The sequence below is a fragment of the Myxine glutinosa genome, chromosome 5 (genome assembly GCF_964187855.1).
Source record: "Myxine glutinosa chromosome 5, kmMyxGlut1.1, whole genome shotgun sequence".
Taxonomy (NCBI): Eukaryota; Metazoa; Chordata; class Myxini; order Myxiniformes; family Myxinidae; genus Myxine; species Myxine glutinosa.
Window position 1 is genome coordinate 89,783,478 of NC_136265.1, and position 27,952 is coordinate 89,811,429.

The 27,952-nt window shown below is 46.8% G+C and overlaps 1 protein-coding gene across 1 annotated transcript; it reads right to left on the bottom strand.

Moving 5' to 3' along the window:
• Window positions 1-4,895: 4,895 nt before the first annotated feature.
• LOC137427378 (uncharacterized) lies at window positions 4,896-27,529 on the bottom strand. Its single transcript, XM_068116837.2, has 4 exons — window positions 27,228-27,529; window positions 23,465-23,659; window positions 9,617-9,727; window positions 4,896-6,439 (listed from the first exon to the last, which is right to left on the bottom strand). Exons 2-4 carry the CDS (start codon window positions 23,646-23,648, stop codon window positions 5,331-5,333), a joined length of 1,404 nt encoding a protein of 467 aa, XP_067972938.2. The 5' UTR covers window positions 23,649-23,659; window positions 27,228-27,529; the 3' UTR covers window positions 4,896-5,330.
• Window positions 27,530-27,952: the final 423 nt, after the last annotated feature.

The window sequence follows — 27,952 nt, forward strand, 5'->3', positions numbered from 1 at the left end:
AGGAAAGTTTCTGTTAAGCAGATCAAGTCTGGATTGTCAGAAGCAACCTGAATGGAGAGATCAATCAGGTTTGAGCGAAGGCCCCGGATGTTTGAGGTCCATACCGTTAATGAGGAGAGAGGGGGAGCATCAGGTGCAGGACAGGGGAGGGGAGGGTTAGGGTCAGATGAAGGGTGAGAGGGGGAGGTAGGAAGAGAGTTGATAGTGTGTCAGAGATTACAGAAGAGTTACAAGAAAGGGAAGGGTGAGGAGGACGAAAGGTTTGATGGTGATGGGATGAGGCACAGTGAGGGGTTGTTTGAGGGGGGGCAGAGGAAAGTAGAAGGTTGGGGGCGGTGGAGGTATGAGATAGAAGGGAGACGAAGTGGGGAGGAGGCAGCTTTGAGAAGGTGGGAGCAGGGAGAATTTGGGAGGGATGGTTGGGGGGGAGATTTGAAGGGGAGGGGTTGGGGGAGAGAGTTGAATGGGAGGGGCAAGTGGGGAGTTTAGGAGGGGAAGGGCAAAGGGGGAGTTTAGGAGGAAAGGGGCAAGGGGGGAGTTTAGGAGGGGAGGGGCAAGGGGGGAGATTTGGGGGGGAGGGGCAAGGGGGGAGATTTGGAGGGGAGGGGCAAGGGGGGAGTTTAGGAGGGGAGGGGCAAGGGGGGAGTTTAGAAGGGGAGGGGCAAGTGGGGAGATTTGGAGGGGAGGGGCAAGGGGGGAGTTTAGGAGGGGAGGGGCAAGGGGGGAGTTTAGGAGGGGAGGGGCAAGTGGGGAGATTTTGAGGGGAGGGGCAAGGGGGGAGTTTAGAAAGTGGATGATTAATGAAAGATGAACATTTATAACAAATTGGGTTTGTTGTGATTTTCAAGTTAGCGATCCGTTTAAGAACGATGGAGGAGTGATGGAATGAATGAGAATTTAGAGCATGGAGTGATTTGGAATCATAAAAGATTGAATATTTTTTTGAAATGGAATGAGTTGAAGAGGAAATTGAAAGGAGCCTTTTAAATTGGAAGAAAAACAGCGTGTTGTAATATACGACTGAATAAAACATTCCAGGGGAAAGTTTGAACATATTTAAACAGAACCGTGAAGAACAATCTTATATTCACAAAAATACCAATGGGGAGAGGGAGCCGAGAGGGACGACCACGAGTCACTTGAACAGGGCAAAAGGTGGAAGGCAAGGGGAAAATGGGGGCAGGGCGAGACAGTGCACGTGGGCAGAGGCAAAAGCACACGATGGCACAAAAGCACACGAGAAGAAAGGGAAATAAAAGTGTTTTTGTTTTTTTTTTTTTTGTTTTGGGGGGGGGGGTGTGGGGGTTACAACGTTAGACAAATAGTAGATGTTCGGTGGAGTTTGGGAGAGAAGGGAAAATTAAAAAAACCGAGCAAAACCAGCGAGGGAAGAAACAAACTTCGACGGAGGAAGCCTGAGGCTGCAAGGCCTCACACGCCGCGCTGCAAACAAACGATTCATTTATGATAAACACCGAGATAAACACCGAGAAACATCCAAGGGACACACTCTAAGTTCACACGCCGAAAGATAAAATACAATTGTGAACAGACTTAACTTTGAAAACGTGGAGACCGTGTGGAGCTTCGAAAATTCGTCAAATTGATGAATTTTTCAAATTCAAATTGGGACGTCTAAATTGAATTGAAAATTCGTCGTATTGATGTATTTCCTGCATGTGAAAAACCAGGATGGCAGTTTGTAGCTGGGAAGAGAGTCAAACAAAGGTGAGATAGCTCAGAGCCCAGTGTAAACACCTTTAGGGTATCCGAGAAGCCCAAAAGGATGGTGATTGGAGGAAAATGCTGATTGCATTCATGGAGAACATCAGTGAGACAGAAAATAATGTAGCCTTGTGTTCAGACACAGACCTTGGAGAAACTATTGCAATTTCATGCTTACCCAAACATCGATTTCCTTACCATTCTTGGGATAATTGCTCATCCCAGGTACACACTACTACCAGACTCCCAACACATTAATGAAAGGCCAACTTTTTAAATAAAGGTATCACGGGATATTCAACAACCATAACCGAAATTAAAATGTGACAGTTTACTCTGAAATGCACCTCTCCTTGCTGACACAGTACATCAGAGTTACAGGTGTTATCAGATTTGTTCCTTCAGTAATCAAACCAAAGACTGGTGCTGAATCGTGAACACGACACCAACTAACATATCCTGCGACTCTTGTACACATTTTACTCTTATTTAAATAAATCAGTGTGGACATGGCTGCAAGTCGTCACTTTATTCAAACAGGTATTTTCATGACAATTCAATATCTTGATGAAAATATTTTTCAATTGAAGGGATCTGTGTCCCTTTTTGCACTTCTTGGTAAGTCTGAGTTCAAAAGGGTGTCCTCCACAGAAGAGGGTTCACCATAATTGGGAAATCTTTGGTTGCAGCCAATCACGTGGCTTTCCCCACAGGAACCTGATTTCTTGGTAGGGGTCATTGATATCACTCAGCGGAGTTGTGGCAATCAACATGATCAAACTATAATGGATATATGGCCTATGTATACATGTATGTCGGTACATATGGGTATGTGTGGGGAAATGGATCTATATTATGGGATTTGTAACTTGAAGTAATTTCTTGTTTACTTGTCGTAACCTCTGCTAACGATAATAGTAACCACAGCTAATTCCTTTATTACACAGCGCTTTGAGTTCGCACGAGTGAATGTAATTAATTATGCGCAAACTCTCTCTGGCTTCACGCGACTTCTGACAATGTCTGGTTTCTGTCAAAACCTTGTGAAAATTACTTTCTGAGGGAAGATCTCTCTCCGAGCAGCAGGAATTCTGCTGGGACGCTGATAACGTGGTACCAACACCGGAACGGGGTCGTAAATATCTCAGTAACAGGCATTATTGCCTTTTTTTTTCTTTTTTGTATACAGAGTCGAGGCTCGTGAAAGAGCTAACATTTATCAAACAAACAAATCAAACAAACAAGCAAACAAAGTATATAAAAAGGGGAGCGGTCGACAAGATGGGGAGACAAGGGGAGGAAGCACACAAACACAACATTTGAGAGCAGGGACATCGGGAGATGTTTTTGGAGGGAGAGGGCCTGGGGGGAGGCAGGATAGGTATAAAACGCAAGGACACCAAGGACTTCCAGGAAAGAAGTCAAAAGTCACCTCAAAAAAGTGGATTTGGGGTGAAATTAGCGGGGGTAGAAAAGATCAAGGTTTTGGATTGGGGAAGATAAGAGATGGTGGTGAACAGCCGTTTTAAAGACTTGGAGGGAGGAGTGGGATTGAAGAGAGTGAGGGAGTTTGTTCCAGAGGCGGGAGAAAAGAGGAATGAAGGAGTGAAGGTGAGCAGAGAGTCTTGATTTTGGCAGTTTAACCATAAGAGGGTTGCAGGCAGATCTTGTGCGACCTGCAGGAATATTTGGGGGACAGAGCCCAGAGAGAGCTGGGGGAGCAAGGCCGGAGAGGAGTCGGTAGAAGACGGAAAGACCACCAACCTGCCTGCGGTGATTAAGTGAAAGGCCCTCAGAGATAGCGTCATCGCGGGAGATTCCAATGATTCTGAACGCTTTGGTTTCAACAGCGTGAAGACGAGCTAGGTGTGAGGCAGGAGCACCAGCCCAGAGGGGAGAGCAGTACTCCATTGAGCTGCGGATGAAAGCCTTGTATGTGGTGAGGAGCTCAGCTGTGCCAAGGAAGGACTTCGCACGACGGAGGATGCCCAGTCGGCGACTGGCTTTGGAGGCCAGCTTGGAAATGTGGTTGTGGTGTGCTTGGAAGTGTGGCCTTTGTCTTGGTTTCTCTCTCGCAGGCCAGATGGTAAATGAAAGACAGATCAAACGTTATTGCTTTGCTCGTATCTGACCGTTGGTTTCATATATCCATGCGCGGCACGTTTTTCATTTACAGTTTTCATGCGAGGCCACGAGCGATTGAGTTATAGCTCGTCGTAATGATTCTCCACGGCTGTGTTGATTGAACAATAAACCTGCTACTTGAGAACTGAATTCGACTGGACTCATCTGGAATCCGTCTCCGGGCGAGCGGGACCGGTCCGATCCCGCATATGTACATCGACAAAACTCATTTCCAAAGCTAAAATTGCACATTTCTTAAGTTAAAATTGCACATTTCCTTTGTTAAAATTGCACATTTCCTAAGTTAAAATGAACACATGACTAGATTTGGGGAACATCCCTGACCTCATGTCTGATGTTGAGGGCATCCATTCATTGTTTGGAGAGTAGAAGCATCATGTCCAAGGTGGAGTGACCTGGTCTGAAACCAAATTGGTGATTTGAGATGAGGTTGTTGTAGGAAAGGAGAAATTTCATATCAACTGTGATGATGGATTCCATGATCTCTGAAGAGCGGAAGCGGCTGTGGTGTCATTTGAAGAGAGCGATAGCGGAGGACTATACTCCTGAGAAAGACCAACAAGGCACCATCAGGTTTTCACGAAGGGAGACAAGTTTGAAAGTTCATTCATGAGGTTGGACAGATGTCATTTTCTGCCTATTCCTGAGAGTGGAACCGAATAAAAAGCATTTCACACAATGTACATTTCCATGGATGTTTTCAATTGTGAATTTTAAAATCTCTTTCGATGTCGCACAAATAAGTGAATGATTTGCTCAAACTGTGCATTTGTATGAATGTTATTGTTGGTTATCATCTCCATAATTTGGGTTTCAGAAGGTCGAACCTTCCCAGCTCTCAAAGTATCCACCTCCGTGTGTGTGTGTGTGTGTGTGTGTGTGTGTGTGTGTGTGTGTGTGTGTGTGTGTGTGTGTGCCCGTATATGCATGTATGTTTGTGTGTAAATTGTTGTTGTTGGTTGGTATCTCCACAGGGTGGGCTTCTTGAGATGGAACAGAGACCAAACAGGTCTCAAAATATCCACCTCCATTGTGTCTGTGTGTGTTTATGTGGTATTTGTGTATCTAATTTGTGAAAAGAAATAAACAAAATACAAACCCCATCCCCTCCTTCAAGGCTTATCCCCCCCTTTCTGCACTCGTGCTGTACCCTGTGGCTAATGCTCCAGTGCCCCAGTCTCTCATTGTGTATTCCCATGTGTATTTTAAGGTTGGATAGATGAATGAGAGACTTTCCACAAATTGTGCGTTTCTCCAGGCGTTCTCCATTTTGAATTGTCATGTGCATTTTATTTAAGGTGAGATGACTCGTTAAAATTTTTTCCAGTAATTGTGCACATACATACATGCATACAGGCGTTCTCTCGTTCGTTGTTATCTCCATTTGCGGGTTTTAAAAGGTGAGGAAGTTCTCTCAGAACTCAAAATGTCCCCCTCCTTTTTCGGTAAAGGATCGTTATTCAGGAACGTCTATTGTGAATCATCATGTGCCTTTTAAGGTGAGATGACTGATTAAAAGATTTTCCACAAATTGAGCATTCGTATGGGCGTTCTCCATTGTGAATTCGCACATGTGCTCTAAGCTGAGATGGCCAATTAAAACATTTTCCACAACTTGTGCATTTATGTGGGTGCTCGACATTGTGAATTGCAATGTGCCTCTTAAGGTGGGATGCCAGATTAAAAGATTTTCCACAACTTGTGCATTTGTATGGGCATTCTCCATTGTGAATCCTCATGTGTGTTTTAAAGGTGGATGGCCGATAAAAAGATTGTCCACAATTTGTGCATTTGTATGGGCGCTCGTCATTGTGAATCATCATGTGTTGTTTAAGGCCGGATGATTGATGAAAAGATTTTCCACAATTTGTGCATTTATGCGGGCGCTCGTCATTGTGAATTGCCATGTGGGTTTTACGGTTAGATGATTGATTGAAAGATTTTCCACAACTTGAGCATTTGTATGGGCATTCTCCATTGTGAATCCTCATGTGTGTTTTAAAGGTGGATGGCCGATAAAAAGATTGTCCACAATTTGTGCATTTGTATGGGCGCTCGTCATTGTGAATCATCATGTGTTGTTTAAGGCCGGATGATTGATGAAAAGATTTTCCACAATTTGTGCATTTATGCGGGCGCTCGTCATTGTGAATTGCCATGTGGGTTTTACGGTTAGATGATTGATTGAAAGATTCTCCACAACTTGAGCATTTGTATGCCCATTCTCCATTGTGAATTATCAAGTGACTTCGAAGGCTCGCCCATGCTCGAAAAGATTTTCCACAAACCTTGCATTTGTATGGGCATTCTCCGCTGTGAATTCTCATGTGCGTTTTCAAGTTGTCTGGGCGACTGAAAGATTTTCCACAATTTGTGCATTTGTGTTGATGTTCAGCTTTCTTTCTTTTGTGAGTCTTGTGAAAATTATTCTGTGCAAACATTTCCATATTCATTTTGTCTTGTTTGTAAAGAGTCCGCTTGTTTGTTTCATTTGCTGAGTCCTGCGGGTGTGCGTCTGCACCGTTCATTAAAGTTGGTGTAGTCGCCTTTGTAGATTCACTGGATTCACCTGTAAATACAACATCACATGATCTGTAAAAAAGTGAGATTCTAATGACCAGACAAATATGCCCAAACATGTACAGAGTATTTGTTCCACTGCAGAAAAGTACATTGTTGTATACATACAGTAATGTGCAAAAGTTTGGGTTATTCAATGATAATCATACTTTAGGTATCAGAGTTTTGAGTATGCACATGATCTTTGACCAATTTGTGTTGAAATATTAAATTTATGACATCATAGGTCACATGGTGTGGCAGCCATATTGGATTGAAGGAAAATATTAAACAATTATTATCCACCATTGATGCAAAATTTTAGAAATATCATCGAAATATCATTTTATGTATATAAATATAGTTACGGATCTCAGAGTACGGCGCTCCCATTACCGAGGGAGGGGGGGGGTTAATCCCCTCGTCTATTAAGCTGGCTGTCTCTCGTCCTGGAGCTATGACGTCACTTCCGGTCAGAGCTGAATAGGGTGGTAGGCCAATTGTTCCTATTACCTAATTACCAGCGCCTTCCGGTAAGCGAGGAAATGAGATCCGCCCGAGCCGCGGCTGTAATGGACACGCCGAATGAAGCGAGCCACGACTCAGGCCGTTAACAAAAGGACTAAACCCGATTTAAAGCGGTTGGCCAAATCGTGCCACAGGTACTCAATGGGGAAAAGACAAAGACGATCGGACGAGAGGAAGCCAAGAATAAGAAGGGTGAAGGAAGAACAAATAGATTTGTTAACTACCTAAAAGAGGAAATGAAAGAAGGGAATATACAAGAAGAGGAAACAAAAGGACATTGGGCAACCTTAGACACTCTTACATAACACGCCCCTGACAATACAAACAGACTCACATGAAAGGTAGCTGGTAGGGGAGGAAGGTCCAGGCAGATGGTTCCAGGCGAGGGGATGGTCCAGGCTCCATGTCCGTGGGTGAAGGACGGCTGGCAGCTTAATGCGCGACTGGACCTTACAAATGCGAGGGGCTGGAATGCGCGTACGTACAGCGTGCCGAATGCTCTCAAAACCACGGCAGTTCGTATTGACAACGATCGTCCCAAACGATCCTCTGCGCAATGTTCTTATGTTCACTGCCTCTGCGCTGTTCTCTCGCATCTGCCGATCTACCCCGCATCTGCTCTCTCGTTCATCTCCCGAATCCGCTCCGGCTACTCTGCATGAAAAGGCTTTGCGCTCGCGCTTTTATTGCAAGCTTCGCATATCAAGCCGCGTCCGCTTTGCTCCGCCTACCCGTGAACACGCCTCGGCCCGGATTGGTCACGAGGGTTCATTGTTACCTCCCCTCGTGACGCGTTGATGGGGCCACACCTAGGTTCCTGGTCGCTCCTCCCTTTTTTCTCCCACTCTGACCACGTGTGTAATGGCAGCTTGGGGCCAGCAAACAAACCAAAAAGGCAGCGAACGCTGCAATACGGCTACTGGCACTTTGGAGAGAGCGAGAGATTGGGGATAATTGAAGGGGCCTATGTTATTTGATTAATACAATGCAGAGTCAAACTATTGGAAACAGATCCTTACCTGAAACACATACTAATGAAATAACTAAAGAAGAATCTATGGTGTCCTACGTGTTGTACATGGCCTAACTCGGGTGCAACCTTTCCAAAGGGGGATATTTACAAGAATTATTATTTTACAAAGTGAAGGTTCTAAAAACCGTAACACAATCAATATCATTTATTAAATATCATTTATTCATTTAGATGAATTAATCATTGAATTTAGATCATTTGAATTTAGATTGAATATATTTAGATGAATGATTAAATAGGAATATTAAATAGGATTAATAGGAATAAATATCATTCAGAAATATCATTTTAGAAATAACACCATTGTTGCATTTAATTTGAAAATGATGACATCGTAGGTGATGTGGTTTGGCAGCCATCTTGGATAGAAAAACAAACCTTATCGAATCAACACAAAAATTCACAAAAACATGATATCCCACTCATACATATGCAGAGTGTACATTTTTAAGGTCATATGTTACATGGTATGGCAGCATTAGCTTGAAAGCTGATATTTAAACAAAATCCCTTCTCCGAAACCGCTTCACCAATCGATGTGAAACCTGTCCTGTCTGGTGAAAATGGGATACTTGTAAACAGCTGATGGGATTTAAATCAAACTTGTTTATTTTTAGGACAGCAAACGAGGGCATCTACCCATGACATGCGGAGACATATTGGCGACAGTCGCATTGCTCTTTTTTTTTTTTTTAACCTGCCTGGAACGAAGTTCATGGGAGCTTATGAGATGGCTCGTCAGTCAGTCCGTCAGTCCATCAGTCAGTCACTCCATCCATAAAAACCTGAAGCTTCTTCTGCGAAACCGCCAATGGGATTGCGACCAAATTTAGCACAAATTCTATTTGTTGTGTTGTGACAAAAGTTTGTTCATGGCATTAAAAAAAAATTGGGGTCTGAGGGAGTTTACCCGGGGTCAAAGTGGATCCAGGTTTGACCCACTAAAATAGGTATTGGCTTTCTTCTCTGAAACGACACAAATAATTTTGATGAAACTTGACCACAACCTTCACCACCCGTGCCGTACCAAAGTTTTTTCACGGCATTAAAAAAAAATCTGCCCCTTTGGGGTCTATGGGGTGGGGGTTTCCCCCAAAAATAGGTATTTGCTTTATTCTCAGAAAATACACATACAATTTCGATGAATCTTCACCACAACCTTAACCAGCCATGATGTACCAATGTTTGCTGAACGTCTGAGGAGGTAGATGGGGTTGGGAGAGGGGTGGTTGCCCCCCCAAAAATAGGTATTTTTTTCTTTATTTGTTTTTAAGTCTCATGATTATGTTAGTATGATTGTACATGCTGCCTTGTCTTCTTGCAACCATTGAAATTGGTTCAAAATACCCTTAGTCGGTGCAGTATACTGTTTATTATATCAGGTGAGCGCCAGGGGTATGTGCATTTTATTTAAGGTGAGGTGACTCGTTAAAATTTTTCCCAAGAAATTGTGCACCTACAAACATGCATACAGGCGTTCTCCCATTCGTTATCTCCATTTGCGGGTTTTAGAAGGTGAGGAGGTTCTCTCAGAACTCAAATTATGGAGATAAACCCCTATGTTTCTTAAAACCCGAGTTAATCATCAAACTCTTCAAATCAAAATGCATAGACATTGACAGAAACCTTCATGGGGATGGTTCTTGAAGAAAGAAGCTTCAGCATCTTTGGGTTCGCATCGATCCAGGTGAACATCAATGTCGTGCTCAGTTTTCACTACCACTTTCACAAATAAATCTGGAAAAGGTAACTTTTATTAAATGCAGGCAGTGTTGTGTTACATGCATAGCTGGTTCCACGGTCTTAAAATAACTAAATAAATATATATTGCATTTAAATCATTGATTTTAGGTCTTACTTACAACAAAACAAACAACAGGCATTTTAAGGCCATTTTCCCTGCAAGAGCGGGGGTTAGCCTTGCGGTCCCCATGACAATCTTCTCCATCTTGCCCTATTTTCTGAATCTCCCCTGGTTAATCCACTTGCCCGCATTTCTTCTTCGACCATCTTTAGCCAAGTCTTTATCTAGTCTTCCCCGTCCTCTACTTCCTTCTACATTCATTTCCATCACTCTTCTGAACCAGTCACTTTCATCCTTCCTCAACACATGACCAAACCATCTCAAACTGTTTCTCTTCACAGAATCCATCACGGGCTCTCTTCCCATAATCTTTCACAATCCATCATTTGTCTTCCTCTCTCTCTCAACGATACCCCACACATCCACCGAACCATTCGCATTTCCACCCTTTCCAGCCTTCATTGCTGCTCTACGTTCATTACCCACAATGAACATGAATGAAATGTAGGGACAATGACAGGGAGATCAGGAGAAGTGGTGGAAGTATTGGTCAGAAGAAGAGTGGACATATGTTGTGTGCAAGAGACGAGATGGAAGGGAAGTGGTGTGAGAATGGTGAAGGGTAGGCAGGTACAGAAATACAAGTTCATGTGGTAAGGGTGCCCGGAGGGCGTGAATGGTGTTGGTGTCCTGTTCTCTGAGGAGTTTGTAGACAGTGTGGTGAGTGTGAATAGAGTGAGTGATAGGTTGATGATGGTGAAAATGATGATTGGAAAGCTCTTGGTGAACGTCATCTCGGCATATGCTCCGCAGGTTGGTCGGAGCGATGAAGAGAAGGACAAGTTCTGGTGTGCGATAGAGAAGCTGATGGAAAACGTGAAAGATGAGGAAGTTGTTGTGGTAGGAGGAGACCTAAATGGACATGTGGGAAGGAGTATGGATGGTTTTGAGGGAGTTCATGGGGGTTACGGATATGGTGTGAGAAATGGAGAAGGTGAAAGGATTTTGGAGTTTGCTGATGGAGCTGATTTGTTGATTTGTAATACTCAGTTCCAGACAGAGGATAATAAGCTTGTTACATACACGTCAGGTGGGTCGACGACAACGGTTGACTACCTGATGGTGCGTAGGCGAGATAGGGGGCACCTCCGGGACACAAAGGTGATCCCGGGGGAGGAGGCTGTTTCACAGCACCACTTGGTTGTCTGCAACATAAGGGTGAATGGTGCGAGGAGAGCTCGGCGGGTGAAGTACCAACCGAGAATGAAGATGTGGAGGTTGAAAGAGGTGACAGTAAGGGAGGCATTAAAAGAGAGGCTGAGTAGGGTAGAGGATGATGTGGTTGAGCTTGAAAGTGGTTGTATGTCAATGAAAGCTAGTCTGTTGGGAGCCGTTGGTGAGGTATGTGGATGGACAAAAGGACCACCGATGCACTCGGAAACATGGTGGTGGGATGATGAAGTTGGAAAGAGGATTGACGAGAAGAGGAAGAAGTTCACGGAGTGGCGAAGGCGAAGGGCACGGGAGCAGAAACAGCAGAGCATGAAAGTTAAAAGGCAGCCAAGAAGGCTGCAAAGAAAGAGGTAGCAAAAGCGCAGGAGGCATGTAGGAAAATGTGCGGAGAACGCTTGGATTCGGAAGAGGGTCAGAGAGCAGTATTCAGGATTGCAAAGCAGATAGCGAAAGAGAGGTGTGATGTGATGGGGGTGAGTTGCTTGAAGGATGAAGTGGGACAAATCGTTGTCGACCCAGATGGAATTAAAGGAAGATGGAAAAGATATATGGAAATGCTGTTGAATAGAGAGAATGAATGGGATGGCAACATAGAGAGTAACCCAGTTTTAGGACCGGCAGAGAAGATAACTGAGAAGGAAGTTGAGGAAGCGATAAAAGCAATGAAGAGTAGAAAAGCGGGAGGGCCGACGGAAGTTGTGGGAGATATGTTGAAGGCAGCAGGAAGTTGGGGTGTGAAGAGAATGACAGAGATCTGTAATCTGGTGGTGAAAGAAGGCCGCATTCCAGCGGATTGGGAACTGAGTACCCTCGTCCCTCTATACAAGGGGAAAGGTGACCCTCTGGAGGGTGGCTCGTACCGAGCGACAAAGTTATTGGAGCATGGAATGAAGGTATTGGAAAGGGTGTTGGAGAGGAGGATAAGGAAGAAAGTGAAGACCGACGAAATGCAGTTTGGATTTATGCCAGGAAGAGGAACGACAGACGCGCTTTTCATTGTGATGCAGTTGCAGGAGAAGTACATGGAGAAGAGGGAAGAAGTTGTTTCTTGGGTTTGTTGATCTGGAGAAAGCATTCGATCGGGTTCCATGCAAAGTATTGACATGGGCATTGAGGAAGTTAGGAGTGGAGGAATGGTTGATCAGAGTAGTGATGGCAATGTACAAAAGAGCGCGCACAGCTGTAAGGAAGAAGGACGGGAACAGTGGTGAGTTTGAGGTGAAGGTGGGAGTGCATCAGGGGTCGGTACTAAGTCCACTACTATTTGTAGCTGTGATGGAGGTGCTGGCTCAGACCGTAAAGGAGGGTTTACCGTGGGAGTTGTTGTATGCAGATGATCTGGTGTTGATTGCGGAAAGTATGGATGGACTGAAGGAAAAGATGAACAAGTGGAAGGAATGTATGGAGACAAAAGGTCTGAAGGTGAATATCGGAAAGACGAAGGTGATGGCAAGTGGTAAAGCATGTGGTGAGGTGGAAAGAACTGGGAAGTGGTCCTGTGCTGTGTGTAGGAAGGGTGTCGGAGTGAACTCAATTCAATGTACAATGTGCGCTGAGTGGGTTCATCAAAAATGCAGTGGTCTGAGAGTGTCATTAACCAGTGTGGCAGCTACATTCAAATGTAAGGTGTGCACAGAGGGAGCTGCAGATGGAGGAAATGTTGAGTTGGATCTTGGAGACGGCGTGAAGCTGGAAGGTGTGAAAACATTTTGCTACCTCGGAGACATGCTGAATGGAGAAGGTGGATCAGACTCGGCAACGGTTGCGAGAGTGAGATGTGCATGGAAGAAGTTTCGGGAACTGAGTGGCATGCTGATGAGGAGGGGAGTGTCGTTGAAGCTGAAGGGAAAGGTGTATGCTGCATGTGTGAGAAGTGTTATGATTTATGGGAGCGAGACATGGGTAATGAACGTAGAGCAGCAACGAACGTTGGAAAGGGTGGAAATGCGAATGGTTCGACGGATGTGCGGAGTATCGTTGAGAGAGAGGAAGACAAATGATGAATTGCGAAAGATGATGGGAATAGAGCCTGTGATTGATGCTGTGAAGAGGAACAGGTTGAGATGGTTTGGTCATGTGTTGAGGAAGGATGAAAGTGACTGGTTGAGAAGAGTGATGGAAATGAATGTAGAAGGAAGTAGAGGACGGGGAAGACCGAGAAAGACTTGGCTGAAGATGGTGGAAGAAGAAATGTGGGCAAGGGGGTTAACAAGGAGAGATGCAGAAAATAGGGCAAAATTGAGAAGATTGTCATGGGGACCGCAAGGCTAACCCCTGCTCTAGCAGGGAAAATGGCCTTTAAAATGCATGTTGTTGTTGTTGTATGTACATATGAAATGTCTAACGACACTGGCATCAGTGTCTGACATTACCAATGATGTGGAAAACAGATTGGGGCCTAATCTGCATATTATGTTCATCTTATCTGCATGAACAATACATCCTCCGAGGGTCAAAGAGACCATTGTTGGGTAATTGACTCCATCATCCACACGTTCTCTTTGCAATGTAACGACATTGTGATGATAATCTAGGTCAACAGATGGGACAATTTAACCCACAAAGGGGGTGGTGATAAGTTGTCCTGCGCTGATACCTCAGGTAATCTCAGGTTCTGTATAAAAGGTGAAAGGTTTTCCACCTCTTCAGAGGTTGGCTTTATGTGATTCCAAGACAATCTCTCTGCACGTGTGATGTGATGAATGATCTTGTATTTTATTGTCTTGTTTTGAGTTGAATAAAAGATTGAATTGCTCCGACAATATCAAAGCATTACGTTCTGTACAAACTGCTTCTTCCCCGACCACAACCTCAGTGGGAATTTCACCACCACCCAAAATCACAACCGAAAAAATAGAGACGGCAAGGAAAATGTAGATAAGGCGGAATAGAGAAGCTTTTCTCCCCAACCTGCTTTTATTGTCAAATCACATACAATTGCGATCCAACTTTTCAAAAGTTGTTTTTTTTTGTCTTGAATGTCAACCCTCATGGAAAACTAAATGACAGAGGGTGGCAGGTTAACAGATTAACAATGATTAAGCCAAAACATGTGACCAAATTGTTACGGTTTTCTGCCGCCCTTCCTACCCTTACCAAGGGGGGGATTAAGCCCCTTGTTCTTTCTGGGCCGGCGTAACCGAGACTTGAGACGCCTCTTCCGGGCAAACACAAGGTAGGGTTTCGGGACCAGGTCTCGCACGTACCTAAATACCTGCGCCGCCACGGAAGCGGGGACCCAAGCCTCGCACGAGCCACGTGTAATTTGAGTACAACGAGCGGATTGCGTACCACATGGTCCGTGCAGTTTCTAGTATTGGACCCCGATTAGAGCGGTTTTACTTGTACCACGCTTAGTCAATGATGGAAAACACAAGACGGTCAAATAAAAGGATTAACACAATTTAATTATTATTTACACAAGTATGTACAATTTGGTAGAAAGCAGACACAGAGCAGAACTTAATCAGTCTTATAATAACCCAGACCCCGATCACACTCACACAGGGGAATTGCAGGTAGAATGGTGTCCACGCGCTGCCTTGGTCGTCCAGGAACGGCGGCACGGCGTGCTCTCCACGGTCCCAGCACGTCCCGCAAAGATGGCCAGCAGGTGGTGGAAAGGATCCTAGCAGCGCGTCTCTCGAACAAAAGGCAGCAGATGAGGCAGGAAGGTGGGAAGGAATGTACGCGTCTCTCGGCGGCTTTCCACAACACGTTGAGTTACCAGCGCGCTATCACTCACGTAACCCAATGCAATAGAGGCTCAGCCTCAAGCTCAACTGAGCGTCACTTTAATAAGAGCGCTTATACTGGGTTCATGCGCGTCTTTCTCCGATCTCGTAACTCTCATCAATACGCGCCTCTCCAAGAGCTCGTAACTCACCGAACTCACCTGTCCTACTGCGCTCCGAACTTCACGTACTCTCGTAGGGGCTTTGCGCAACGGGTTATATTGACACGCCCTGAGCCCCCCCCCCCCCCCCCCCGAACGTTCCAACCACGCCCTGTGACGCAGTGCCGCAGCCACTCCCTGTGAGCCCTGATTGGCGGCTTGCGCTTACCGTCAGCTTCTTCGCCGTCCTCATTCGGTCCCGACCCGACCTGCCAGGCCTGCCTCGTGCTAATTCGCGCCAAAAAGCCAAAGGCAGCACAAGGAGGCGTAAGGCGGCATAAGGCAATGGAAGTATGAAAAGGACCTACTCTCATTATTCTACTCAACGCAAAACAAACACAGGAAGGGGACTATTCTCACACATACAATGAAATAACTGAACTACAGCGAGGCTACGTGTTGTTGTGTGACTAACTATGAGGGGGAAATTTAACCTTTATTGTACAAAACTCAAAACCGCAACAATATGTTAAAGGGAGTGGAAAGGAGCAAAAGACTCAGGAACTGGAGAAACGCTCAGGAGTGGTTTGGAAAAATCATTTGTTGATGATTAATTGTATTGAAGGACTGGAATGCAAAGACACCTTACAAGTATATCTTTGAGCTATCTAGTCCGAGTTCAAATCTCGGCCCACACATAAACTGCCATTCTGGTTTTCCGCGTGTCGTAAATTCATCAATGTGCCATTCATCGGATGAATATTAAACTGAAAGTCTCGTCAGCTAGCATGAGTTCATGGACATTTATGATCCCACGTTGTCTTTCACAAAGCATAGTCAAGATAATGCCGGCACACTGAACAAAATTTTTAAATTCAAACGTCCACCAGCAAACACTGTGAAGAAATTATGGTTGATAACTGTTGCAGTTCCCGCTTCAACCGGTGACAGCTTATAAAAGGAGCTGAGTTGTCGGGAGAGGGATTGTCTGCATTTGTCTGGCTTCACGTTGGTAAGAAAGATAATGTGCCTTACATGTGACTGGCTTTATATAATGCATTGATGAACGCTGGTTTATAGATTATCACTCTTTTAATAGATGGTGTGGAGTCGATCGGAATAAAGCTCACGATCTCTGGAGTTTATGTGGACTTGATTTTCACCATATTTTATTCCGATCCGAGTCCTTCACTTGAGGACCATGGACCAGCTCCTTCAACTCGAGACGTTCTGTGGGGATCCTCAGGCAACGAATGCCGCCAGCCAATGGGGACATTGGTAATGTTCTCCCCAGAACTACATCTCTTTCGTGCCGGATCTCACCGAGCCGCAAAAGCTCTCAGTACTGACCGGCCATGTGAGTGACATTGTCTATGATTACATCTCTCATTGTGACTCGTATGAGACCGCCGTAACGGCCCTGAAAGACATCTACGTAAAACCAAGAAGCGCCATGTATGGTCGCCACATGCTTGCGACTCGACGACAGGATCCATCAGAGAGTCTCAAACAATACCTACAGGAGTTGAGACGACTCGGCAAGGACTGCCTGATGGAACAGGGAAAGGTCGCTTAGTCGACTGATGATCTAATGTGCGACACATTTGTGGCAGGCATCGCTTCGCCGGCCATAAGGTTGAGATTGCTTGAGAAAACTGCGATGTCGCTTCAGGAAGCGTTCGAGCAGGCGCGCATCTTGCAGCTGGCCCATAATCATGCATAGGCGTACGGCCGCCCCTACGTAACCGCGGGGGCTGTGGCCGAGGTTCGCACGGAGCCGGCTCTCACGGCTGAGCGATCTATCACCGGCTCCGCCGCAGCACCAGGATCAGCCGCCAACACTGCCGGCTGTGGACGAGGAGAGGTTGAGCGCTGTCGCCGCCCCCTTCTTCTTCTTCAGAGAATGCAAAATGCTATTTCTGTGGCAATAAAAGGCACGCACGGGCTTTGTGCCCCACCAAAGATGCTTTTTGTCATAATTGTGGCTGGAAAGGTCACTTTGCGAAGGTTTGCCGTGCGGCCAAGACACGGCGCGCGACCCTCGCAGAAACCAGCACATCACGCTTTTCGCGCTCCGGGGACCCGGGAATATCGCGGTCTGCAAAGTGCTGTGCTACCGGTGCTCGTGGAGTGGAAGCTGGCTGATGCGCTGGTGGATACCGGAAGTAGTACAAGCTTCGTCAGTCAAGCTCTGGTGCAACGCCACGGATGGACCGTGGGACAAGTCACAAGGTGAATCTACCTGGCATCTTCGGGGCTGTGGATCCACACGAAGGGCTTGTGTACACTTAATCTGGTTGTCAACGATGTGTCGTTTCCCGACGTAAAACTCACGATAATGCCTGATCTATGTGCGGACGTGCTGCTTGGACACGATTGTCTGCATAGACATGGGCGGTTAGAAATGTAATTTGGTCATGGGGAGAATACACTTTCGGTGTGCGGTCTGGCCGAAATGGCCATCGAACCACCGACTCTGTTCCCTAGTCTGACAACTGATTGTAAACCACAAACTGTAAAGTCCCGATGGTATACTCGTGCCGGCACCCAGTACATTGCGGATAAGACTAAGCGATTTTTACAGGAGGGTATTATAGAGCCGGGTAGGTCTCCATGGAGAGCACAGGTGCTCGTAGTGCACAAGGACAACCACCGAAAGTGCTTGGTCATCGATAATTCCCAGACAATCAATCAATTCACGCAGTGATACGCGTATCCCTTACCAGAAATGGACGATTTAGTGAGGGAGGTGGCGAAGTAACGCGTCTTCAGTACTCTGGACTTGAAAAGTGCATATCATCAGATACCTACACGGACAGGCCATATACAGGGCTCCAGTACGGACAACGGCTATATCAATTCCGTGGCATACCGTTTGGGGGTAACGAAAGGAGTGGATTGCTTTCAACGTGCAATCGATGATATTGTGGCTAAAGAGAGCAATTAAGACATTTTTGTGTACGTGGATAACATGACTGTTTGCGGACATACCCAGGAGGATCACGATGCTAATTTGAAACGATTCTTGGCAGTGGCGCGACAGTACAATCTGACCTTCAATGAGGATAAGTGTCACTACGCTACGAAGACAACAGACCTCCTTGGGTACACAGTGACCGGGGGCGAGATATAGCGTGACGCCGAGCGCCTACAGCCTTTGCTCGAGATGGCGGCTCCATGTGATTGGGCGTCCCTAAGGCGTGCCTTAGGGCTATTTGCTCATTATAACCGGTGGGTACAAGGTTACTCAGAGAAAATAAGGCCTTTGGCGAATTGTAAAGTCTTTCCTTTGATGATGGCTGCCAAAGACGGGTTTCAACATCTGAAGGAAAATATCGCGGGGGTCGTTCCAGAAGGTTCGCGGGGCGTACCTATATAACCCGATGCACAAAGCCCACGACAGGACTAGCGCTGGAGAACCCAAAAGACTTGCAGAGGAGAGAGAAAGATAAGGACTCGCATTGTACTGCCTGTTGAACTTGATCATTGAACTTGTTGAATGTTGTTGAATTGAACTTGTTGAATGTTGAACTTGAATGGGGGTCGCGGGAAGTCGCTGCGTGACTTCCATCGACGACACAACACCATTCCTGGTCGAGCCAGACGCCTTGGATTGTGCTATTGCAGCGACCCTCGCCCAGGGGGGGCGGGGGGGCGGGGTGGGGGGTCGACCAGTGGCACTTTTTCGCGCACTTTGTCCCCGAGTGAACGCAGACACTCCGCCATCGAAAAGGAGGAGTACGGTCGTGGAATCAGTCAGACGGTGGCACCATTTGCTTCTGGGCAAAAAGTTTGATCTCATGACCGATCAGGAGTTTGTCGCATTCATGTACGACCATCGGCACACACAACGCATTAAGAATGAGAAAATATCGAGATGGAGGGTGGAACTGGCTGATTATTGCCAGGATATAGTCTATCGGCCAGGACGCAAAAATGTGGCCGCTGATGCTTTGTCTCGACCGGTTTGTGCGGGCATGCCCTCTGATGATCTGCGGGTCATTCACAAATCTTTGTGTCATCCGGGGGTTTTCCAGGTCACTTGCCCATTTTGTTCGCTGCCATAATCTGCCCTTCTCGGTGGATGTTAGACGATTATGTCAGGCATGCCCGGTGTGCGCTGAGCTAAAGCCTCGGTTTGATAAGCCGTCGCCAGGAACTCTGATTCAAGCCGGCCGACCTTGGGAGAGACAAGGCATTGATTTCAAGGGGCCTTTACCGTCATCGGAGTCACTTCGCAATATGTTGATGGTTGTGGACGAATACTCTCGATTCCCTTTTGCATTCCCGTGTCTGGACATGTCGGCTGCAACGGTAATTCGGTGTCTCCATCAGCTGTCTCTATTGTTCGGGTATCCGGCCTTTATTCACTCGGATCTGGGTGCCGCCTTTATGTCTCAGGAGGTAAAGTCCTTTCTTGTTGAGCGGGGAATCGCCACCAGCCAAACTACTCCATATAATCCACAAGTGAACAGCCAAGTAGCGTGATTTAATGGAGTAGTCTGGAAGGCTGTGGAGTTGCGGACGCCATCATTGGGAATTCATCAATGGCCTCAGGTATTGCCCGAGGCTTTACACGCGATTCGGACTTTACTCTGCACTGGGCCATGTGAAGGAAATGTGGCAGAGCCGAACTCGCCCGACCCACTCATACAACCTGCACCGCTCATGACACCGGCACCTACACTTTCGGACTCAGTGACCAATTTACCATCTTCGGATCCCTTGCTAACCGATGGGTCCGCGATTCCCGAGCCGTCATTGGGATCCGATTTGACGAGACGGGAGTCACCCTGTTCAGCGGTCTCTGAGCCCGGGACCACACGCTACCGTACTCGAGCTGGGTGAGAATGTCGCAGGCCGCAACGCTTCGCATGGTGAGGGGGAGGGGGGGGGGTGTTTTGTCACTTTGATACCGTATATATATATAAAAAATAACCACCTTTAGAGGCCATTTTTCCCCGCAAAGCGGGGGTTGGCCTTTTTCGGGAACCGTGGTTGTTGTTGTTTTTTGGTCCCCTTTTTGAAGCAATGTTTTACGGCCGGATGCCCTTCCTGACGCCAACCCTTTTTGCCGCCTTTAACGACAAACAGGGAATTACCAGTGAACTGGTACTCAATTAGCCGACCTCGGAAGGATGACAGGCTGAGTCAACCCCCCTGGCATTAATTCAGCAATCGACCGGGATTCGAACCCAGGATCCTAGGATCCTAAGCCGGCACCTAGCGCTAGCCCAACACCAGGGTTATACTTCATATAAATACTTTATAATCATGCGGGCTTGCTGGGACTTTAACAGGAGGGTGAATGTGATGAAATTATGGTTGATAACTGTTGCAGTTCCCGCTTCAACCGGTGACAGCTTATAAAAGGGGCTGAGTTGTCGGGAGAGGGATTGCCTGCATTTGTCTAGCTTCAAGTTGGTAAGAAAGATAAGGTGCCTTACATATGACTGGCTTTATATAATGCATTGATGAACGCTGGCTTATAGATTATTACTCTTTTAATAGATGGTGTGGAGTTCCATCGGAATAAAGCTCATGATCTCTGCAGTTTATGTGGACTTGATTTTTCACCACAAACACCTTTTGGTGAAACTCTCAAAATCTAGAATCACTGCTCACGTCAACTCATTCATTACTCTTTTTCACCTGTGGAACTGCACACTCATTCACCTGTGGAAACACGTTCCACATTCTCTTCAATCTCTTTCTTCCCTCCAGGTCTTCAAGACAGCTGCTCCTCACAATCTCACATCATCCCCGGATCCAACCATCATGTTTTCCACCACATATTACTCCATTCCAAAGCACTCCCTTTTTCCAGGTCATTGTCATTTTCCCCCTTTCCCTCATCTCTTTTCATTTGTTCATTGGTTGTTGTTTGGTTTGTTACTTGTCTGTTTCATCTACACTTTCCCCTTCTCCTTCTTGTGTTTCATTCAAATTGTTTGCAGCTTGTTCACCGGAATGTGTCCTCCTCCTTTCTTCCTTCCCTTCCCTTCATTTCACTCTCACATTGACTCTGCTATTGTTTTTTTGTTTTTTTTTCTCTATACTGAATCGAGGCTCGTGAAAGAGCTGACAACCGCGAGGGAAAGACAAAGACAGCACATGGGGACCACGAGGGATAGACAAAGACAGCACATGGGGACCACGAGGGATAGACAAAGACAGCACATGGGGACCACGAGGGAAAGACAAAGACAGCACATGGGGACCGCGAGGGCAAGACAAAGACAGCACATGGGGACCATGAGGGATAGACAAAGACAGCACAGTGGGACCACGAGGGAAAGACAAAGACAGCACATGGGGACCACGAGGGAAAGACAAAGACAGCACATGGGGACCGCGAGGGAAAGACAGCACAGTGGGACCACGAGGGAAAGACAAAGACAGCACATGGTGACCGCGAGGGCAAGACAAAGACAGCACATGGGGACCACGAGGGATAGACAAAGACAGCACAGTGGGACCACGAGGGAAAGACAAAGACAGCACATGGGGACCGCGAGAGCAAGACAAAGACAGCACAGTGGGACCACGAGGGAAAGACAAAGACAGCACATGGGGACCGCGAGGGCAAGACAAAGACAGCACATGGGGACCGTGAGGGCAAGACAGAGACAGCACATGGGGACCACGAGGGATAGACAAAGACAGCACATGGGGACCACGAGGGCAAGACAAAGACAGCACATGGGGACCACGAGGGATAGACAAAGACAGCACATGGGGACCATGAGGGATAGACAAAGACAGCACATGGGGACCACGAGGGCAAGACAAAGACAGCACATGGGGACCACGAGGGATAGACAAAGACAGCACATGGGGACCACGAGGGATAGACAAAGACAGCACAGTGGGACAACGAGGGAAAGACAAAGACAGCACATGGGGACCACAAGGGAAAGACAAAGACAGCACATGGGGACCGCGAGGGAAAGACAAAGACAGCACATGGGGACCGCGAGGGCAAGACAAAGACAGCACAGTGGGACCACGAGGGAAAGACAAAGACAGCACATGGGGACCGCGAGGGCAAGACAAAGACAGCACATGGGGACCGCGAGGGCAAGACAAAGACAGCACATGGGGACCACGAGGGAAAGACAAAGACAGCACATGGGGACCGCGAGGGCAAGACAAAGACAGCACATGGGGACCGCGAGGGCAAGACAAAGACAGCACATGGGGACCACGAGGGATAGACAAAGACAGCACATGGGGACCACGAGGGATAGACAAAGACAGCACATGGGGACCACAAGGGAAAGACAAAGACAGCACATGGGGACCGCGAGGGCAAGACAAAGACAGCACATGGGGACCACGAGGGATAGACAAAGACAGCACATGGGGACCACGAGGGATAGACAAAGACAGCACAGTGGGACCACGAGGGAAAGACAAAGACAGCACATGGGGACCACGAGGGCAAGACAAAGACAGCACATGGGGACCGCGAGGGCAAGACAAAGACAGCACATGGGGACCACGAGGGATAGACAAAGACAGCACAGTGGGACCACGAGGGAAAGACAAAGACAGCACATGGGGACCGCGAGGGCAAGACAAAGACAGCACATGGGGACCGCGAGGGCAAGACAAAGACAACACATGGGGACCACGAGGGATAGACAAAGACAGCACATGGGGACCACGAGGGATAGACAAAGACAGCACATGGGGACCACAAGGGAAAGACAAAGACAGCACATGGGGACCGCGAGGGCAAGACAAAGACAGCACATGGGGACCACGAGGGATAAACAAAGACAGCACATGGGGACCACGAGGGATAGACAAAGACAGCACAGTGGGACCACGAGGGAAAGACAAAGACAGCACATGGGGACCACGAGGGAAAGACAAAGACAGCACATGAGGACCGCGAGGGAAAGACAGCACAGTGGAACCACGAGGGAAAGACAAAGACAGCACATGGGGACCACGAGGGATAGACAAAGACAGCACATGGGGACCACGAGGGATAGACAAAGACAGCACAGTGGGACCACGAGGGAAAGACAAAGACAGCACATGGGGACCGCGAGGGCAAGACAAAGGCAGCACAGTGGGACCACGAGGGAAAGACAAAGACAGCACATGGGGACCACGAGGGAAAGACAAAGACAGCACATGGGGACCGCGAGGGAAAGACAGCACAGTGGGACCACGAGGGAAAGACAAAGACAGCACATGGGGACCGCGAAGGCAAGACAAAGACAGCACATGGGGACCACGAGGGATAGACAAAGACAGCACAGTGGGACCACGAGGGAAAGACAAAGACAGCACATGGGGACCGCGAGGGCAAGACAAAGACAGCACAGTGGGACCACGAGGGAATGACAAAGACAGCACATGGGGACCGCGAGGGCAAGACAAAGACAGCACATGGGGACCGCGAGGGCAAGACAAAGACAGCACATGGGGACCACGAGGGATAGACAAAGACAGTTGTTGTTTTCTCCTCTGCTTTCATTCCCTTCCTTTCTGTTCCATCTCTTCCATGAGCCTCGATCATGTATAAAAAACTTGGCAATAACCAAACACAGATCCCATCAGAAGTCATGTTGATCACACAACTCACCATTCGGCTGGTCGCTTTGCTCCTCTTCCATGCCAAAGGAGTTCACATCCTCTATTTTTATCTGCAGAATCTCAGGAAATCCTTCCAGTTTCTCAACCTTCATTCCACGCCCAAGCAGAGTCTGCTGTTCCGATCCCAGCTGCACACGATAGGAATCCTTCCAACAGCCAACTTGAGCGTACATGGTCGGTGAACCTTGAGAGGGGCAACAAACATACCACTCTTCCTGATGTTTGCTCCACTCTGAGTACCTTGATCTGATAAAGTACGACATGTGAAGTACCTCTGTACTTGAGGTTATCCTCTCCCAAAATGAGTTGCAGCAGTTCCAACACGGCAACATTCACCAAACACAAACACACACCATGTGACACCCCAAAAATAAAGTGTACATGGTGCAGATTCTTAAGTTAATGAACCACCTTTAGAGTACTCTAATTGTTTTACATGTTGATGTCAATGTTGATTTGGCCACATATGAAACAATCAAAAGTTTAGATGTTGATATAAAATCTGAGCCTTTCAGCAATTTTAGGATGAAGACATTCAATGTTGAGAAGGCCTTACACACAATCACAGGGGATGTGTATGAAGGAGTATTCATGCCACAGGTGTGCTGATATGCAGACAGTTTCCCCACATCAATAACTTTCAGGTGATAAATAAGAAACCACTTAAAAGAAAATCGGATGGAACAACAACATTCCTCTGGGACATGTCCGTGGGAATTCAGTTCATGTTCATCACACTGGGAAGTAGGACTGACTCACCTGTATTAAAGTTTTTTAGGAAGAGCATTTGTAAAGTTAGATATTTTGAACCCTGTGGGAAAGCGGTTTCTTTGGAAATTTAATGTATAAACTGCATATAAATATTTATTAAATGCAGTAAATTTGCTCAGGAAACAACAACAACAACAACAACAACAACAACAACATGCATTTTAAGGCCATTTTCCCTGCTAGAGCGGGGGTTAGCCTTGCGGTCCCCATGACAATCTTCTCCATTTTGTCCTATTTTCTGCATCTCTCCTTGTTAACCCCCTTGCCCGCATTTCTTCTTCCACCATCTTTAGCTAAGTCTTTCTCGGTCTTCCCCGTCCTCTACTTCCTTCCACATTCATTTCCATCACTCTTCTCAACCAGTCAATTTCATCCTTCCTCAACTCATGACCAAACCATCTCAACCTGTTCCTCTTCACAGCATCAATCACAGGCTCTATTCACATCATCTTTCGCAATTCATCATTTGTCTTCCTCTCTCTCAACGACACGATACTCCGCACATCCATCGAACCATTCGCATTTCCACCCTTTCCAGCCTTCGTTGCTGCTCTACATTCATGACCCATGTCTCACTCCCATAAATCATAACACTTCTCACACATGCAGCATACACCTTTCCCTTCAGCTTCAACGACACTCCCCTCCTCTTCAGCACGGCACTCAGTCCCCGAAACTTCTTCCATGCACATCTCACTCTAGCAACCGTTGCCTAGTCTGATCCACCTTCTCCATTCAGCATGTCTCCGAGGTAGCAAAATGTATTCACACCTTCCAGCTTCACGCCGTCTCCAAGATCCAACTCAACATTTCCTCCATCTGCAGCTCCTTCTGTGCACACCTTATATTTGAATGTAGCTGCCACACTGGTTAATGACCCTCTCAGACAACTACATTTTTGATGAACCCACTCAGCGCACATTGTACATTGAATGGAGTTCACTCCGACACCCTTCCTGCACACAGCACATGTCCACTTCCCAGTTCTTTCCACCTCACCACATGCTTTACCACTTGCCATCACCTTCGTCTTTCCTATATTCACCTTCAGACCTGTTGTCTCCATACATTCCTTCCACTTGTTCATCTTCTCCTTCAGTCCATCCATACTTTCCGCAAACACCACCGGATCATCTGCATACAATAACGCCCACGGTAAACCCTCCTTTACGGTCTGAGCCAGCACCTCCATCACAGCTACAAATAGCAGTGGACTTAGTACCGACCCCTGATGCACTCCCACCTTCACCTCAAACTCACCACTGTTCCTGTCCTTCGTTCTTACAGCTGTGCACGCTCTTTTGTACATTGCCATCACAACTCTGATCAACCATTCCTCCACTTCTAACTTCCTCAATGCCCATGTCAATACTTCACGTGGAACCCTATCGAATGCTTTCTCCAGATCAACAAACCAAAGAAACAACTTCTTCCTCTTCTCCATGTACTTCTCCTGCAACTGCCTCACAATAAAGAGCGCGTCTGTCGTTCCTCTTCCTGGCATAAATCCAAACTGCATTTTGTCGATCTTCACCTTCTTCCTTATCCTCCTCTCCAACACCCTTTCCAATACCTTCAATCCATGCTCCAATAACTTTATCGCTCGGTACGAGCCACACTCCAGAGGGTCACCTTTCCCCTTGTATAGAGGGACGAGGGTACTCAGTTCCCAATCCACTGGAATGCGGCCTTCTTTCACCACCAGATTACAGATCTCTGTCATTCTCTTCACACCCCAACTTCCTGCTGCCTTCAACATATCTCCCACAACTCCCGTCGGCCCTCCCGCTTTTCTACTCTTCATTGCTTTTATCGCTTCCTCAACTTCCTTCTCAGTTATCTTCTCTGCCGGTCCTAAAACTGGATTACTCTCTATGTTGCCATCCCATTCATTCTCTGTATTCAACAGCATTTCCATATATCTTTTCCATCTTCCTTTAATTCCATCTGGGTCCACAACGATTTGTCCCACTTCATCCTTCAAGCAACTCACCCCCATCACATCACACCTCTCTTTCGCTATCTGCTTTCCAATCCTGAATACCGCTCTCTGACCCTCTTCCGAATCTGCTCTGGAATTTCTGCTCAGGAAAAAGGAAGAATAGTTATTCTCCTCCTGCTCTTCCCGTTATAAGGGGTGAGGTCCAATGGCTCCAAGCTTCTGCCCTACCTTGACCACGATACACCTCCACTTCACTCTGTTCTGTTCTCAGCCCACTCTCTCCACTCCCCAACAACTCACACGTTAGGGGTGGTGGTGGTGGTTCATATTCAGCCTCTGTTGTTGTCCCTTGGTCAGTGCCACCGTTTCTAGAACATGAAGGTAGGCTGGCATGACACACGGCATCAGGACTTTCCCTTTCAATGTCATTGACATTGACATCTTTCTGTCTGCCATTACTCCCTCTACCCTCATAAACACGCCCACACCCACCTGGATCATCCTGTGCACCCATGCTTCCGACGTCGGCAAAATGAGGACCAGCTGAATGGTAACGGGGGCATTGTATCAGCGGCACAGCCACACCCCAGAAAATGATGCAACCAAGGAGGCACAGGCTGCACACGAACCACCACCACCACCACCACCACCACCACCACCACCATCCCCTGGTCACTGTCCCCCAGATAATCAAACCTATTTCCCTCTCTGACCTCCTTCCCCTCTAACCTGATGTTCATTTTTTTTCTCGGCTGGCCAACCCACGTGATCTCAGTCTTCTCCATACTCATCTTCAGCTCATTTTTCTCAAACATCTTCCTTTCGCCCACATTAGTGTTACATGAGACCTCTAAATGACTGAAGCCACCAATGGTCACGTGGTGGTTCGAAAACATGGACATCGCGGACCAAGTCACGAGATTAGCCTTCTCGATCGCTGATATCGAGTGAAGAAACATGTTAAAATCTATCAGAACGGTATCTTTAGCACAACTCACGAATGTGTTTAAAACCCCAAATCTCCACAACATTTCCTCACCTCACAACTCGCTTTGTATAAAATGTTTCTTTCGCTGCTCGTTTCTTGGGAACCACAGCCACGCACGGATCTTCTTCTTCTTTACCATAATACTCATAAATGATACTTCCGTCGAGTCCCGCTCTATCATTATCTCACCCCCAACAGCGTCTATTACGAGCTCATTGTTTCCAGTATTTATGTTGTTAAAATGTATTTCACACAAAAATATCCATCGCTGAAAGAAAAGGAGGAAAGAGAAGGTTCGACAAGACCAAACCAGAATATACACCCCCGGTGGTATTTTCAGATGCGACGTCACTGAAAGGTTGTTGTTGTTGTTGTTGTTACCCTTTGCTCGCGAAGCGAAGAGCGGGGTTAAGCCTTTAGTTATGTGCGTACATGTGCCATGTTTGCATTTAAAAATTCATTTTCTCGACAACCGTTGGTCCGATTGACACGAAATATTACCATATGAGCGCCTCGCCTGCAACAATTTTGTATTCATAATTATGACGTCATAGGTCACGTGGCACGGACGCCATTTTGGAAAAACGTCACACCTCCATCTCCCAAACCGATCAATGGAAAAAATGGAAACATGGCTCATTGTCAAGTACTCCCCATGGGGAATAAGAAATGTTGATGATGATGTCATCGTTGCCTTAATTATGACGTCATAATTCGACAAGTTCAATGCTTGATCTGATCAGTATGAAAAAAAAGAAATTCCTCTGCAACTGTTT